This window comes from Mauremys reevesii, linkage group 13, assembly GCF_016161935.1.
Source record: "Mauremys reevesii isolate NIE-2019 linkage group 13, ASM1616193v1, whole genome shotgun sequence".
NCBI lineage: Eukaryota > Metazoa > Chordata > Testudines > Geoemydidae > Mauremys > Mauremys reevesii.
Window position 1 is genome coordinate 4,735,274 of NC_052635.1, and position 14,794 is coordinate 4,750,067.

At 61.9% G+C, this 14,794-nt stretch overlaps 1 protein-coding gene across 1 annotated transcript in view; it reads right to left on the reverse strand.

The window, feature by feature from the left end:
* Positions 1–2,178, reverse strand: part of LOC120380516 (myosin-7) — a 28,867-nt gene extending 26,689 nt beyond the window's left edge. The window contains exons 1-3 of the mRNA XM_039498279.1: positions 2,042–2,178; positions 1,136–1,344; positions 559–702 (exon numbers count right to left, since the gene is read on the reverse strand). Coding sequence (XP_039354213.1) covers positions 559–702; positions 1,136–1,336 — 345 coding nt within the window. The 5' untranslated portion in view covers positions 1,337–1,344; positions 2,042–2,178. The remainder of the gene's footprint in view (positions 1–558; positions 703–1,135; positions 1,345–2,041) is intronic.
* Between the last annotated feature and the right edge of the window lie 12,616 nt (positions 2,179–14,794).

Here is a 14,794-nt window from a genome sequence, read left to right on the forward strand (position 1 = left end):
AAGAAAGGAGAAAATGACACCACCCAACCTCCATCTAGAAGAAGAGATAATGCCACCCAATCCCAGTCTAGCAGGAGAGGAAACCCCCACCAGTACGGAATGACACTAATATCCTTAATCTAGAAGCGGAGTGGAAGCCCCTCCTCCAGAATTGCTCTACCACCACCCCATCTAGACGAGACATTGAGTTTCTGCTCTAAAATGGCTCCAATGTCCCTGATCTAAAACAGTGAATGAGTTTCTTTTCTAGAACGGCTCTAAACTAGAAGATGGAGAGTGTCCTCAACCCTTGACCCCTCTGATCTAGAAGATGGACTGATGTGCTGACGTAGAATGGCTCTAAACAGAGCCATTGGATGGGGAACTGCTCCAAACTCCCCTGATCTAGAACGTCCAGCTCCAGAACGGCTCTAGATGTAGAGCTCCCAGAAATACTGCAGCCCCGACGCAGGGGTGGGTCGCATGGAGGTCTGGGTATTTTGTCCCTCGCCCCAGGGGGGAGGCCGGGGATGGGAAGCTGGCAGAGCCCAGCAGGGGGCAGCCCCCCCCCAGACTCACGTAGATCATCCAGGCGGCGTATCGCTCCTTGAGGTTGTACAGCACGGCCGGCTCGTGCAGGAACGTCAGCATGGCCATGTCCTCGATCTTGTCGAACTTTGGCGGGTTCTGCTGCATGATCTGATCCTCCTTCACCGTCACCGTCTGCAGGGACACCCCCAACACACACACCGAGAGAGCCCCGGGCGGCGTTAGCGTGGGGGACCCTGGTGCAAAGAGGAGGGCCGGGGAGGTGGGTGCCGTCTGGGGCAGGAACCGGGATCAGCCTCCAGGGGGCACTGTAGGGGTGGGAGGGGCTAGAGGAGTTTGGGGGGCCCGAGGTGAACTCATGAGGGGTGGGGGCTGGGGGGGGTTCCTGGAGGAGGAGGAGGAGGTGGGGTCACTTTGGGGGTGTGGGGGAGGAGCAGCCACCCCTTCGTGAACGGGGGGCCCAGGAGGCACTGGGGGCACCATGGAGGATGGTGTCTGGAGCCTGGGGGGGCGCCGTGACACTGGAGGGGGGCAGTTGAGAGCTGTGTGGATGGGGCTGTCTGGGGCTGTCTGGGGCACCCCCCCACACACACCCCCTCCCCCGCACCTGGCCGTTCTCGGTCTCGGCGGTGACCTTGCCCCCGTCCCGGGAGAGGATCTTGGCCTTGACAAACTCCTCCTTGGTGTCCGGCACGAAGATGTCCTTCTTCAGGTCGAAGGGCCGGGTCTGCGCCTCGAGCCGCAGCTTGTCCGACTGGCGCAGGTAGGGGGCGGCGGCCCCGAACTCGGCCATCTCTGCGTCCGGCATGGCGGGCTCTGCGGGCGGCAGCAGGCGGTGGGCGACCCAGGCCCCTCCCCAGCCGGGATTCGAACCCACAACCCTGGGGTGCTGTAGTTCCCCGACAGAGCGCGAGGGGCAGAAACCCCCCACCCCGAGCATCCCCTGGGGGAGCTGGACTAGGTGGGGTGCACTTCCTGCAGCTGCCACCAAGGGGCAGCAAACTCCTCTTGCTGAGGGGCTTCTGTATAACCAGCCCGTGTCCCACCCCAGAGCCAGCCGCATCTCAGCGCCGGGCGAGGGGTCCCCGTGTAACCAGCCCGTGTCCCACCCCAGAGCCAGCCGCATCTCAGCGCCGGGCGAGGGGTCCCTGTATAACCAGCCCGTGTCCCACCCCAGAGCCAGCCACATCTCAGCACCGGGCAAGGGGTCCCCGTATAACCAGCTCGTGTCCCACCCCAGAGCCAGCCACATCTCAGCACCGGGCGAGGGGTCCCCGTATAACCAGCCCGTGTCCCACCCCAGAGCCAGCCGCATCTCAGCACCGGGCGAGGGGTCCCCGTATAACCAGCCCCCCCCCCGAGCCAGCCACATCTCAGCACCGGGCAAGGGGTCCCCGTATAACCAGCCCCCCGCCCGAGCCAGCCGCATCTCAGCGCCGGGCGAGGGGTCCCCGTGTAACCAGCCCCCTGCCCGTTGCCCCCCCTCCCCCGATGGGCCGCATTTCGGCGCTACCTTTGCTTTTCCTCTGACGATCCGACGGGGAAGAATGAGCTGGGCTGGGCTGGGCTGGGCTGGGCTGGGCTGAGCTGGGCTGGGCTGGGCTGGGCTGGGCTGGGCTGGGCTGGGCTGGGCTGGCTGCCGCGGGTCTGGAGTCCTGTAAGGCAGAGGGAGCAGGTCAGAGAGGAGCCCAGGGCTGCCCGGGGGGGGGGCAAGTGGGGCAATTTGCCCCAGGCTCCGGGCCCTGCAGGGGCCCCCACAATAGTTTTTTGGGGCCCCTGGAGCGGGGTCCTTCACTCGCTGTGGGGGCCCCAAAAAACTCTCGTGGGTCCCGGGTCCCTGGAGCTTCTTCCGCTCTGGGTCTTTGGCGGCAATTCAGCGGCAGGGGGTCCTTCCGCCCCGGAGTGCCCCGGAGACCCACGGCGGGGGGTCCTTCCGCCCCGGAGTGCCCCGGAGACCCACGGCGGGGGGTCCTTCCGCCCCGGAGTGCCCCAGAGACCCACGGCGGGGGGTCCTTCCGCCCCGGAGTGCCCAGGAGACCCACGGCGGGGGGTCCTTTCGCCCGGGAGTGCCCCGGAGACCCACGGCGGGGGGTCCTTCCGCCCCGGAGTGCCCCGGAGACCCACGGCGGGGGGTCCTTCCGCCCCGGAGTGCCCCGGAGACCCACGGCGGGGGGTCCTTCCGCCCCGGAGTGCCCCAGAGACCCACGGCGGGGGGTCCTTCCGCCCCGGAGTGCCCCGGAGACCCACGGCGGGGGGTCCTTCCGCCCCGGAGTGCCCCGGAGACCCACGGCGGGGGGTCCTTCTGCCCTGGAGTGCCCCGGAGACCCCCTGCCGCCGAAGACCCCAGGCCCCCCGAATCCTCTGGGCAGCCCAGGAGGAGCCAGGGATGCCCCCAGAGGGGCCCAGACCCCCACGCCACACCCCACACCCACCATTCATGTGAGACCCCTCCCCCACAGGGCAGGGCCCAGCCCCACCAGGAGGGGGCACACACACACACACACACAATGACACACACACAAAACCTCTCAGCCCCAGCACAACCCAGCCACACCTTCAATCTCACCCCAACTCCCCCTCCCTATTCCAACCCCACAGAGCCCCACAGAGCCCCACAGAGCCCCCACCCCCTTCTTCCCAAATTCCCCAGGGAGCCCCCCATCAGCCCCCTCCAACTCCTCGTCCCACCCCCTGGGGACCCCTCAAGTCCCCCATCCCCCTACATCCCCTGGGGACCCCCCATCAGCCCCATAACAGTGCTAGAACCTCCAGCCCTTCCCCCCTGTGCTCCCCACTCACAGGCACCCCCCGTGCCCCCATTCCCCAGGGAGCAGCCCCCCAGCAGAGCCCAGGGCTGCCTACCTCACAGCGAGACAAGTGGGGGCTGTGGAGGGGCGGCCGAGGCGGGTTCCCCGTTATATAGCCCGCGCCCCGCCCTGCCTGGCCTCCCGCCCGTGTGGCCACAGCCCCCCCGGAACAATTGGAACCTCTCGTCATTGTCCTGGAACGATGAAGAATGGGAACAGGTTCGGGGCGGGGGAGGGGGCCGCAGGGTTGGGATTCCAGAGCGGAAGGACAGAGGGTCCCAGGAGAGGAGGGACAGGAACACGGACACCCCATTACGCCAGCCCCCCTCAATCCCACCCTGCACCCCCGCTAGCCCGGCCCTGCCGGTGCCCCTCACTCCCGACCCGCAGCCCCCGGCCCCCCTCAATCCCACCCTGCACCCCCGCTAGCCCGGCCCTGCCGGTGCCCCTCACTCCCGACCCGCAGCCCCCTGCTCGCCCAGACCTGCCGGTGCCCCTCACTCCCACCCTGCACCCCCGCTAGCCCGGCCCTGCCGGTGCCCCTCACTCCCGACCCGCAGCCCCCGGCCCCCCTCAATCCCACCCTGCTCCCCCGCTAGCCTGGCCCGGCCGGTGCCCCTCACTCCCGACCCGCAGCCCCGGTCCCCTCAATCCCACCCTGCTCCCCGCTAGCCCGGCTCTGCCGTGCCCCTCACTCCCGACCCCCTCAATCCCACCCTCAACCCCACTAGCCCGGCTCTGCCGTGCCCCTCACTCCTGACCTGCAGCCCCGGCCCCTCAATCCCACCCTGCTCCCCGCTAGCCCGGCCCTGCCGGTGCCCCTCACTCCCGACCCGCAGCCTCCGGCCACCCTCCATCCCACCCTGCACCCCCGCTAGCCCGGCGCTGCCGGTGCCCCTCACTCCCGACCCGCAGCCCCCGGTCCCCCTCAATCCCACCCTGCTCCCCCGCTAGCCCGGCCCTGCCGGTGCCCCTCACTCCCGACCCGCAGCCCCGGCCCCCTCAATCCCACCCTGCTCCCCGCTAGCCCGGCCCTGCCGTGCCCCTCACTCCCGACCCGCAGCCCCCGGTCACCCCCACCCCCACCCTGCACCCCCACTAGCCCGGCCCTGCCTGTGCCCCTCACTCCCGACCCGCAGCCCCCGGTCCCCCTCAATCCCACCCTGCACCCCCACTAGCCCGGCTCTGCCGGTGCCCCTCACTCCCAACCCGCAGCCCCCGGCCCCCCTCAATCCCACCCTGCACCCCCACTAGCCCGGCTCTGCGTGCCCCTCACTCCCGACCCGCAGCCCCGGTCCCCTCAATCCCACCCTGCACCCCGCTAGCCCGGCCCTGCTGGTGCCCCTCACTCCCGACCCGCAGCCCCCTGCTCGCCCAGCCCTGCCCCTCCAGCCCTGCCGGTGCCCCTCACTCCCGACCCGCAGCCCCCGGTCCCCCTCAATCCCACCCTGCACCCCCACTAGCCCGGCCCTGCCGGTGCCCCTCACTCCCGACCCGCAGCCCCCGGCCCCCGGCCCCCCTCAATCCCACCCTGCACCCCCGCTAGCCCGGCTCTGCCGGTGCCCCTCACTCCCGACCCGCAGCCCCTGCTAGCCCAGCCCTGCCCCCCCAGCCCTGCCGGTGCCCCTCACTCCCGACCCGCAGCCCCCGGTCCCCCTCAATCCCACCCTGCACCCCCACTAGCCCGGCTCTGCCGGTGCCCCTCACTCCCGACCCGCAGCCCCTGCCAGACCCACCCTGGGCTCCCCCCGCAGGTGGCCGGGGTGGTAACATCCCATGTGGTTGTTCTGGGATGGCGGCGGGGGGGGGAGGGCAGTGAGGGCTCTTGGTTGCTCCTGTATCAGCATCAGGAATATTATGGGATTGTGCCTGAGTGCTCAAGTTTCCATGGAAACGTATCTCCATAAAGATCGACCCTGTCCTGGGCTTTCACAACAAAGCGCAGAACTGGGCGCCAGGACTCCTGGGTTCCAGGCTGGGCTCTGGGAGGGGAGCGGGGTCTAGTGGTTAGCGCAGGGGGGGAGGGGAGCCAGGACTCCTGGGTTCCAGGCCGGGCTCTGGCAGGGGAGCGGGGTCTAGTGGTTAGCGCAGGGGGGGCTGGGGGCCTGGACTCCTGGGTTCCAGGCTGGGCTCTGGCAGGGGAGTGGGGTCTAGTGGTTAGAGGGGGGGACTGGGGGCCTGGACTCCTGGGTTCCAGGCTGGGCTCTGGGAGGGGAGCGGGGTCTAGTGGTTAGAGGGGGGGCAGGGCGCCAGGACTCCTGGGTTCCCCCCCTGCAGTGTGACCCGCTCGCCGCGCTCAGACAGACACCAGGCAGGTGGCGGCCGGGCCGGGCCGGGCCGGGAGCCAGGGCGGGAGCAGGTGTCCGGCCGGAATCCGGGCGCGTGGCTCTGGGCACGCAGGGGGCAGGGGGCCAAGCGCGGGGGGGGGGTCCCGGCATTAACCCTGCACCCGCGGGGGAGACCCCCCAGCACCCCTGGGCCTTGGGCCCCACCCGCTCCGGCCCGCGGGCGCTTGGCCAGAGCGGGACCCGGGACGAGCCGGGGGGGGCGACAGGCGGCGAGTGCGAAACCGCGAGCGAGCGAGCGGGAGATTTTCCTTCCTCCTTTCCACTGTCCCCCACCCCCGCGCCCCGCCCCTCCTTCCACTGCCCCTCCTCCACCCCGCCCCCTCCCCTTCCTCTGCCCCTTCCCCCACCCCACCCCTCCTCCCTTCCTCTGCCCCTCCTTCCTCTGCCCCTCCCCACCCCGCCCCTCCTCCTTCCTCCTCCCCTTCCCTCGCCCCCTGCTTCCTGCCCCTTTCCTTTGTCCACTCACTCCCCGGCTCCCCGCTCTGTTCTTTGTTAGGTCTCTGCCTTTCTCTTCCCCCTCCCTCCCACCGGTGTAATTTTAGCCTCCTAGATGCCAAGGCCCCCACATTCCCACACCACGTGCCCCCGTCACTCGATCCCTGGGTAACAAAGGGGGAGGATGGGACAATAGCAAGGAGGCCAGACGGTCACCTTGCCCCGCACCAGCCCTTATATAGCCCTGCCCAGCGCACGGCCCCACAAGGCCTGGCCATATTAATAGTAGCCAGAGCTGAAAATAGAACCCAGGAGTCCTGATTCCCAATCCCCTCCCCTCTGACCATTAGCCCCCACTGCCCTCCCAGAGCCGAGGAGAGAACCCAGGAGTCCTGGCCCCAGCCCCCACTGCCCTCCCAGAGCCGGGGAGAGAACCCAGGAGTCCTGGCCCCAGCCCCCACTGCCCTCCCAGTGCCGGGGAGAGAACCCAGGAGTCCTGGCCCCAGCCCCCACTGCCCTCCCAGAGCCAGGGAGAGAACCCAGGAGTCCTGGCCCCAGCCCCCACTGCCCTCCCAGAGCCGAGGAGAGAACCCAGGAGTCCTGGCCCCCGCCCCCACTGCCCTCCCAGAGCCGGGGAGAGAACCCAGGAGTCCTGGCCCCAGCCCCCACTGCCCTCCCAGTGCCGGGGAGAGAACCCAGGAGTCCTGGCCCCAGCCCCCACTGCCCTTCCAGTGCCGGGGAGAGAACCCAGGAGTCCTGGCCCCAGCCTCCACTGCCCTCCCAGAGCCAGAGATAGAACCCAGGAGTCCTGGCCCCAGCCCCCACTGCCCTCCCAGAGCCGGGGAGAGAACCCAGGAGTCCTGGCCCCAGCCCCCACTGCCCTCCCAGAGCCAGGGAGAGAACCCAGGAGTCCTGGCCCCCAGCCCCCCTGCTCTGGCCACCAGACCCCCCAGAGTTGCTGGCTCCCGGAGGGACGGGCAGGGAGCCGGGCGAGCGGCCTGGGGGATCCCGCCGGCCGGAGGGGAGGGGAGGGAGGGAGGGAAGCCCTGGCCCTGGCCCTGGAACAACAGGCAGGTGAGGGATGCCCCTGGAATGGGACCCAGACAATGGGAACCCCCCCCCCCGCAGGAATGCGCCTGGCCATTGTTCCGTGGGGCAGCCAGCCAGGGCCCGGGGTCAGGGCTGGGCCGACCTGCAGCCCGTGGGATCCCAGCCCGCCCCCCCCCCCCCCGCCCTGGCTGGCTGCCCCACAGAACCATGGCCAGGCGCATTCCTGCGGGGGGGGGGTTCCCATTGTCTGGGTCCCATTCCAGGGGCATCCCTCACCTGCCTGTTGTTCCAGGGAGCTGCTGCCCGGGCCAGGGCTTCCCTCCCCTCCGGCCCGGCGGGATCCCCCAGGCCGCTCGCCCGGCTCCCTGCCCGTCCCCCCGGATTTCCGGGACACCCTGGCCAAGGGCAGTTTGCACCCTCGGGTCTTGGCCCGGCTCCCCAGACCCATTCGGGAAGAACCAGGGTGAGCGCCCGGAGCAGCAGGAGCCGCCCGCCCGGTGGTGGCCTGGCGCAGATCCAGGCAGAAATGTTCACCTGGGGCAGGTTTCGTTTCAGAGCCTCCTCCACGGATCCCACCCGCCCTCCCGGGTGCCAGAGCTTCACTGGGGAGCTGGAATTCAGATTATCAGCAGGGCTGGAAGGGACCTGAGGAGTCACCTAGCCCCACCCCCTGCTCAAAGGGGGACCAACCCCCAAGTGGCCCCCGCCCTGGGGTTAGCAGCCAATGCCCAAACCACGGAGCTCTCCGGCTAGGCAGGGCTCCAGCCGGCTCAGCTGGGCCTGGATACCTGCCCGGCGGGGGCAGGGCTGCCGCTGGGAGAAGAGAGGCTGGTTGGGGGAGGCACCCACAGGTGGGGCAGGCCCCGGCTGGCCCTACAGGAGGGCTGAGGGCCGGAGGCTGAGGGAGCCTCTCTCCAGCTCCCGAGGGAGAAGGGCCTGGCTGCCTGGGAGCCGGGCAGGGCACTTGGGTGGAGCGGGGCTGGGGAGGCGCAGAGGGAGCTGGGGGGCTCCGGCCTTGCTCAACGGGCCCCCGGGGGGCAGCCCAGAGATGGTCCTGCCCCCTCGCCGATGAGGAGGGGTCACTGCCGAGCCGTCTGCCCCAGCGAGCGGGGCCTTGATGGAGACGGGCAGTAGCCAGAGAGGGTCGGGGGTTCCCCTGGGTGGGGACACCCAGACTGGGGGCAGAACCCCGACGTAAAGGGCCCCGGGGTCCGGGAGGGACACGGGGGCCAGCGGCAGGCGAGACACTGGCCTGCAGAGGGCGCTCTGGGCTGGGGCGCTAATTCCCAGGACGACCAGCAGGAGGCGCCGCGCCGGTGAGTCTTCGCCCCGCCCCACAGCCGAGCCCGGACTTGTGCACTGGGCAGCCAGGTCTCTCTGTGAGGCCCAGACGCCGTCGGGAGCAGATGGAAACGGAGACGCTTTTCCCGGGCCGCGTTTCCTGCCCGCAGAGCCATGCTGTGAGCACAAGGGCAGACGCACTGTGGGCTGCGCCCGGATTCGCTGCACAGGCGCCCACGCGCTGTCTCATTTCCCGCCTCCACGGCTCCATCGATTGGTGCTGCCTCAGTTAACATTGCCCTCCCCGGCGGCTCGGGGCGCGTCTCCTCCCTGCCGGCTGCCGGCTCGGGGGACGGTCGCTGAGCGCCTGGCTGGGCACGGACTCGTTCGGCTGATGGCCAGGCCGACCTTGCGAGCGGCCCCAGCCGAGCGGTGGGTAAGATTTCGTCCTGCTCCTTCAGACTGTGCTACCGAGGGACAGCCAAGAACGGCGACACTGGCTCAGGCCAAAGGTCCATCCAGCCCAGTGTCCTGTCTGCCGCCAGCGGCCAGTGCCAGGTGCCCCGGAGGGGACGAAGAGCCAGGAATCATCCAGTGATTCGTTCCGTCGCCCAGGCCCAGCTTCCGGCACACAGAGGCTGCGGGACACCACTGGTGTGGAGCAGTTCCTGGATCAATGCTTCACTCGCCCGAATATTTGCATGTAGATACAAAGCTTCCCAGTGTGAAGGCGCAGAGAGACGCTGTGACGGGCTGGGTCACGGAGACGCCCTTGGGAACGGCCACCTGATGTGCTGAGACCACCTCTGAGCCGTTTTCCCTGCCAGCCTGGGACTGCAGTGCCCTGCCCGGTTGTGCCAGACCCGCTAGCCTGCTGCAACACCGGCCCAGCTCTGACCCACACCCCCGAAAGCTGCAGGCTTAACTGAAAACAGCTTAAGAAGCGCTCCTGTCTCCAGCACCCAGACACCCAGCTCCCAATGGGGTCCAAACCCCAAATAAATCCGTTATAAGCTTTAAACTCATACATTGGTCACCCTCTGTAACACTGATAGAGAGAGATGCACAGCTGTTCCCCCCCCCCAGTATTAATACACACTCTGGGTTAATTCATAAGGAAAAAGTGATTTTATGAAATACAGAAAGTAGGACTGACGTGGTTCCAAGAAGTAACAGACAGAACAAAGTGAATTACCGAGCAAAATAAAATAAAACCTGCACGTCTAAGCCTAATACAGTAAAAATAACTGAATACAGATAAGATCTCACCCTCAGAGATGCTCCAATAAGCTTCTATCACAGACTGGCGCCTTCCTAGTCTGAGCCAGATCCTTTCCCCGGTGCAGCCCTTGTTCCTGCTCAGGGGGTAACTAGGAGATGCCTCACGACTGCAGCCCCCTTGTTCTGTTCCACCCATCTAGCTTTTGCACAAGGCGGGAATCCTCTGTCCCTCTCTGGGTCCCCCCCCTTCTCAATGGAAAAGCACCAGGTTAAAGCTGGATTCCAGTTCAGGTGACACGATCACATGTCACTGCACGACTCCATTGCCCCCTTGCCAGCACACACGGATACAGGAAGACTCACAAGCAAACAGAGCCATCTACAGTCAATTGTCCTGGTTAACGGGAGTCATCGAGATTCCAAACCACCATTAATGGCCCACACTTTGCATAATGACAATAGGCCTCAGAGTGATATTTCATATTCCTAGTTTCAGATGCAAGAGTGGTACATTTATACAAACAGGATGGCCACACTCAGGAGATTCCAAGCTTTGTAATGATGCCTTACAAGAGACCTTTTGCATGAAGCATATTCCAGTTACATTCTATTCACGCGCATTAGCAAATTCTCATAAAATCCTCGAGGGGGACCGTCACAGACGCCATTTGAAGAGCCATGGAGGGCTTGCTCTAGCCTTGTAGACCAAGAAGACTAGGAGCAAGGACATGTCCTTTCTTCACCCATTCGTGATTGGAAGCAGGTCTGTTAGAGCGCCAGCCACACCAACTCTTCCAACCAAGCCTTCGCGGCATTGCCGACTGTTGTTAAGAAATTTGCCTGGATGTCCAAATTTCGCAAGGACTTTCCAGACGGCAGTGGGGTTGACCATGTCAAAAGCTTAGATCAGGAACGACGATGTACAAAGGTTGAGGCTGTGCGCGATATTTTTCCGGTACTTGTCGAAGGATGCAAATCACGTCAACAGTGCTCCGGGGATCAGAAGCTGTATCCAAGCAAGAATCTTACCAGCCGTGAGGAGGAAGCAGATGCCGCGGCAGTTACCACAGTTGCTATTTGAGCTTTTGTGCTTATGGATCGTGATAATTTTGGCCTCTTTCAATTGCTGCGGTGTGACTTCTTGAAGCCAGAGACACGTGAGAAGAATGCACAGAGCCCGTCAAAGAGAAGGTTTCCTCTGTGTTTCAAAACTTCAGCTGAAAGAGCACCGTGCCCAGGAGATGTGTTATTTTTCATGGCTTGGATGGCCTTCAAACACCGCAGCTTGCGTGGGTGGATCTGCACGTGTGTAAGATGCAGGCTTTTGTGGGCGTTGTTCAGTGACTCAGAGACAGCAGAGAGACGATTAAGTGCTTCCCAAAAGCGCTCACGCCACCGTTGGCGGACGGCAGTGCAATCCATGATAAAAAGTTTGCCATCTGACTTGTTAGCGGCATCAAGGCAGATCGGGTAGGGCCGTACACAGCGTTTACCACATCACAGAAGCTTCTGGAGTCACTTTTTCCCACAAGGACCTGCAGTTCCTCCACTCTGCAGGCAAGCCACATGTTTTGCATTTGGCGGCATTTGTGCTGAAGCGTTCCACAAGCTACTACCTATCTGGCCCTTTTCGACTCGGAGAACGGGTCAGCTAAGAGCACATCACATCCTTGCTGTTTGGCATCAAGGAGAGTCGCTATTTCAGGATCGTGATCAGCAAACCAGTCTGCGTGACGGCGTTTCTTAGCTCCAGCGCAGTCCACAACACTATTCTAGATTGTAGCACGCATTTGGCAGATGCCTCAGCACTGATCGTTGGACGAGTTTCCAAAAGCGCAGCTGAAAATTGTTTGGCGTCAACAGATCTTACAACCAGGCATCAGTCAGACGCTTAGCGGGCTGGTTTGTGCATTTTTGGCCAAATAGAAAGGGAGAACTCCAGCTGAACAAGCTGCTGGGCCGTTCACCAATCAGCTCCGTACAATACTCGGGTTATACTCCCAATGGTGCTGGCAAAACCGGTCTCAGCTGAACCCCGACGAATAGCTGGACCCAGTCTGGCTCAACCTGTATGTTTATTAGAGTTCTAAAACCGTGCGGAGTGTCTAGACTTTATGAAATGCTCGTGAGTTGCCGCCCGCACTAATCTCACTGATAGCCCTGTAGCCCACGCTATAAGGTAATGCAGGGTTTGCACTGGAACTTTGGACACCAGCCGACATGAGAGAAGCATTCGCAAGCGTGAAATACTAGCTGCCAGCAGGAGGCGATATGTCTTGCCCGACGGAAAATGGCCCGTCAACCCCAGATGAACCACAGTGGAACATCAGAAGACCAATGATTTTGTGGATTGCTCCCCACACCCTATGAAGAGGAGCCGTGCAACTGACTTCCTCCCGACAGCTAAATCTGCAACTCAAGACAGAAGCAGGAAAGGAATAAAAAGCCCTACCAAGGGGGAGCTGCTTTGCATCTGAGGGGAGAGGATTGCTAAGCATAAGAAACAGATCCCCGGATTAGCCCCAAAAGACACATTTGCTCAGGGCCTGTCTACGCTACAAAATTAAGACGACCTAACTGACGTTGGCAGACAGCTGCTGCAGTAGTGACATCACTTGCGGTGTCTACACTCTGCTCCTTGTGTCGGCGGCGTGCGTCCTCACCGGGGGCACTGATCCCGAGTGGACTGTCGGCGCTGAAAGCCAGTAACAGCCAATTTTGTGGGAGCAAAATTTTAGTGTGGACACGTCCGTGGAGAAGCTGACGTAAATTGCCTTGCGGCGACCCAATCTGCTGTGTAGACCAGACCATATTATAGACGCGTCTGTTCACCTTTTGAAACGTAAGCCTGTAACTCATTTCTATGTGTGTTTCCCTGCTTTAACCTTGTCAATAACTCTCCGATTTCCTCTTGCTAGGTAAGAAACCTTTCACCACTTTATTATAGGATTGGCGACAAGCCTTGTCTCTGAGGTGAGATCGAAGGGGCAGTTGATCTGGGGTCAGCGACAGGTCCTTTGGGAGTGGGAGTAACATGACTAGTGTTTCAGAGTGGTAACCGTGTGAGTTACAACCCACTTCACCAGATGCCTGGAGTGGAAAATACAGGGGCAGTAGATATATTACAGCACATGAAAAGCTGGGAGTTGCCTTACCAAGTGGGGGGTCAGTGCTAACGAGGCCAATTCAATCAGGGTGGATGGGGCCCATTCCCAGCAGTTGACGTGAAGGTGTGAGTAGCAACAGAGGGAAAATGACTTTTTGTAGTGACCCAGCCGCTTCCAGTCTTTATTCAGGCTTAATTGGATGGTGTCAAGTTTGCAAATTAATTCCAGTCCTGCAGCTTCTCGTTGGAGTCTGGTTTTGAAGTTCTTTTGTTGCAGAGTGGCAACTTTTCAGTCTGTTACTGAGTGTCCAGGGAGACTGAAGTGCTCTCCTACTGGCTTTCGTATGTTACAATTCTTGATGTCTGATTTGTGTCCATTTATTCTTTTGCATAGAGCAGGGTTTCTCAAACAGGGAAAGCCCCTGGCGGGCCGGGCCGGGCCGGGCTGGGCCGGGCCGGTGTGTTTACCTGCCCCGTCTGCAGGTCCGGTCGATTGCAGCAGGTAGGTAAGAACAGCGGTCAGTAGGTTTCTGGTATAGGGTGGTGTTTATGTGACCATCACTTATTTGCACTGTAGCATCCAGGAAGTGGATTTCTTGTGTGGACTGAATATTGACTATTGTTGTGATTTTTGGTATACGGGACCATCGCTCCTGACAAGCTTGACAAGGGAGACCGGCGTGCCCACGGGGACTGAGTGTGTCTCCATGGTTCGGCTGTTACACACTCGATACGCGGGTGGGGACATCTAAGTACAGCAGAACCCCATTTATCCGACCCTCCGTTATCCGGTTCTCTGCATGAAACGAACCACCTGGACTCCAGGCCCAGAAGCAGGTGACCTCTCCTGTGGCCACTAGATGGCGCTGCAGCACGGCACTTGCCCATTTTCCGACTTAACCGTCCAATCTAGGCCGGGTCCCAATGAGATGGGGTTACCGGGGTTCTGCTGCGTAGCACTCACAGCCGATTGGGGGCGTCTGCCCCGCTTCCCGAGAGTCTGCCCTGAGGTCGGTTCTCATTGCAGGTCAACCGGACCCTCCCAGCTCGTAGGTCCCGCTGTCAAACCAACCCATAGTCAACTGGATGCCAACGATGCAAGCGAGTGTTAGGATATAGATATTCCAGCCTGTCTGCAAAGGCCTATACTTTAAGACTTTAGGTGTATTCTTCTCACTTAGCTAGTCATAGAGGTATAAAAGAAAGAATTAAAAATCACTGCCTGTGTAGTGGCCTTCTCTTACTGTGACAGTCTGAGGCCTGGTTCATTAGCAACCATAAACTGGGCAGTGTACGGTCACGTCCTCACGTTCCAAACTAGTCATATTAAAATAAGGCAACCTGGGGCTGTTAGGAAGGTGATTCGATCTATCACCTCCAGAGAAAGGGAAGAGCCTAGAAATTTAGTTTAATAGTTTTCTGTCTGGTAAAAACTCACTCATCAACAGACACAGCTGGAGAACCCTTCTGTCTGCGTAGCTGTAGTTGTAAAACCCTTCTGTCTGCGTAGCTGTAGTTGTGAAATCCTCACTTCTGTATTGTTTTGTATGTTTATTTGCATGGTCTCTGTCTGGTTCTGAGATTGTTTCTGTCTGCTGTATAATTTATTAATTTTGCTGGGTGTGAACTAATTAAGGCGGTGGGATATAATTGGTTAGCTAATCATGTTACAATACGTTAGGATTGGTTAGGTAAATTGTAGTAGAATGACTGGTTACGGTCTAGCTGAGAATATGACTATATAAATTAGGGGCAGACAGGAAGTAAGTTGGGATTCGACAATAAGGAAAAGGCACTTGGATTGAAGCTTGCTGGAAGTTCACCCAAATAAACATCGAATTGGTTGCACCTTCGGACTTGGGGTCTTGTTGCTCTGTTCACGCGAGAAGGCCCAGGGAAGGGGAAAAGTGAAGGAATAAGCTCTCTAACAGCGAGGGCACGTCCAGGTCGGCTTGGATTTGTCGGGGAGCCAAAGGCCAGCGTTTGTGATAAGTAATTGGGGCCCGACGCATGCCATG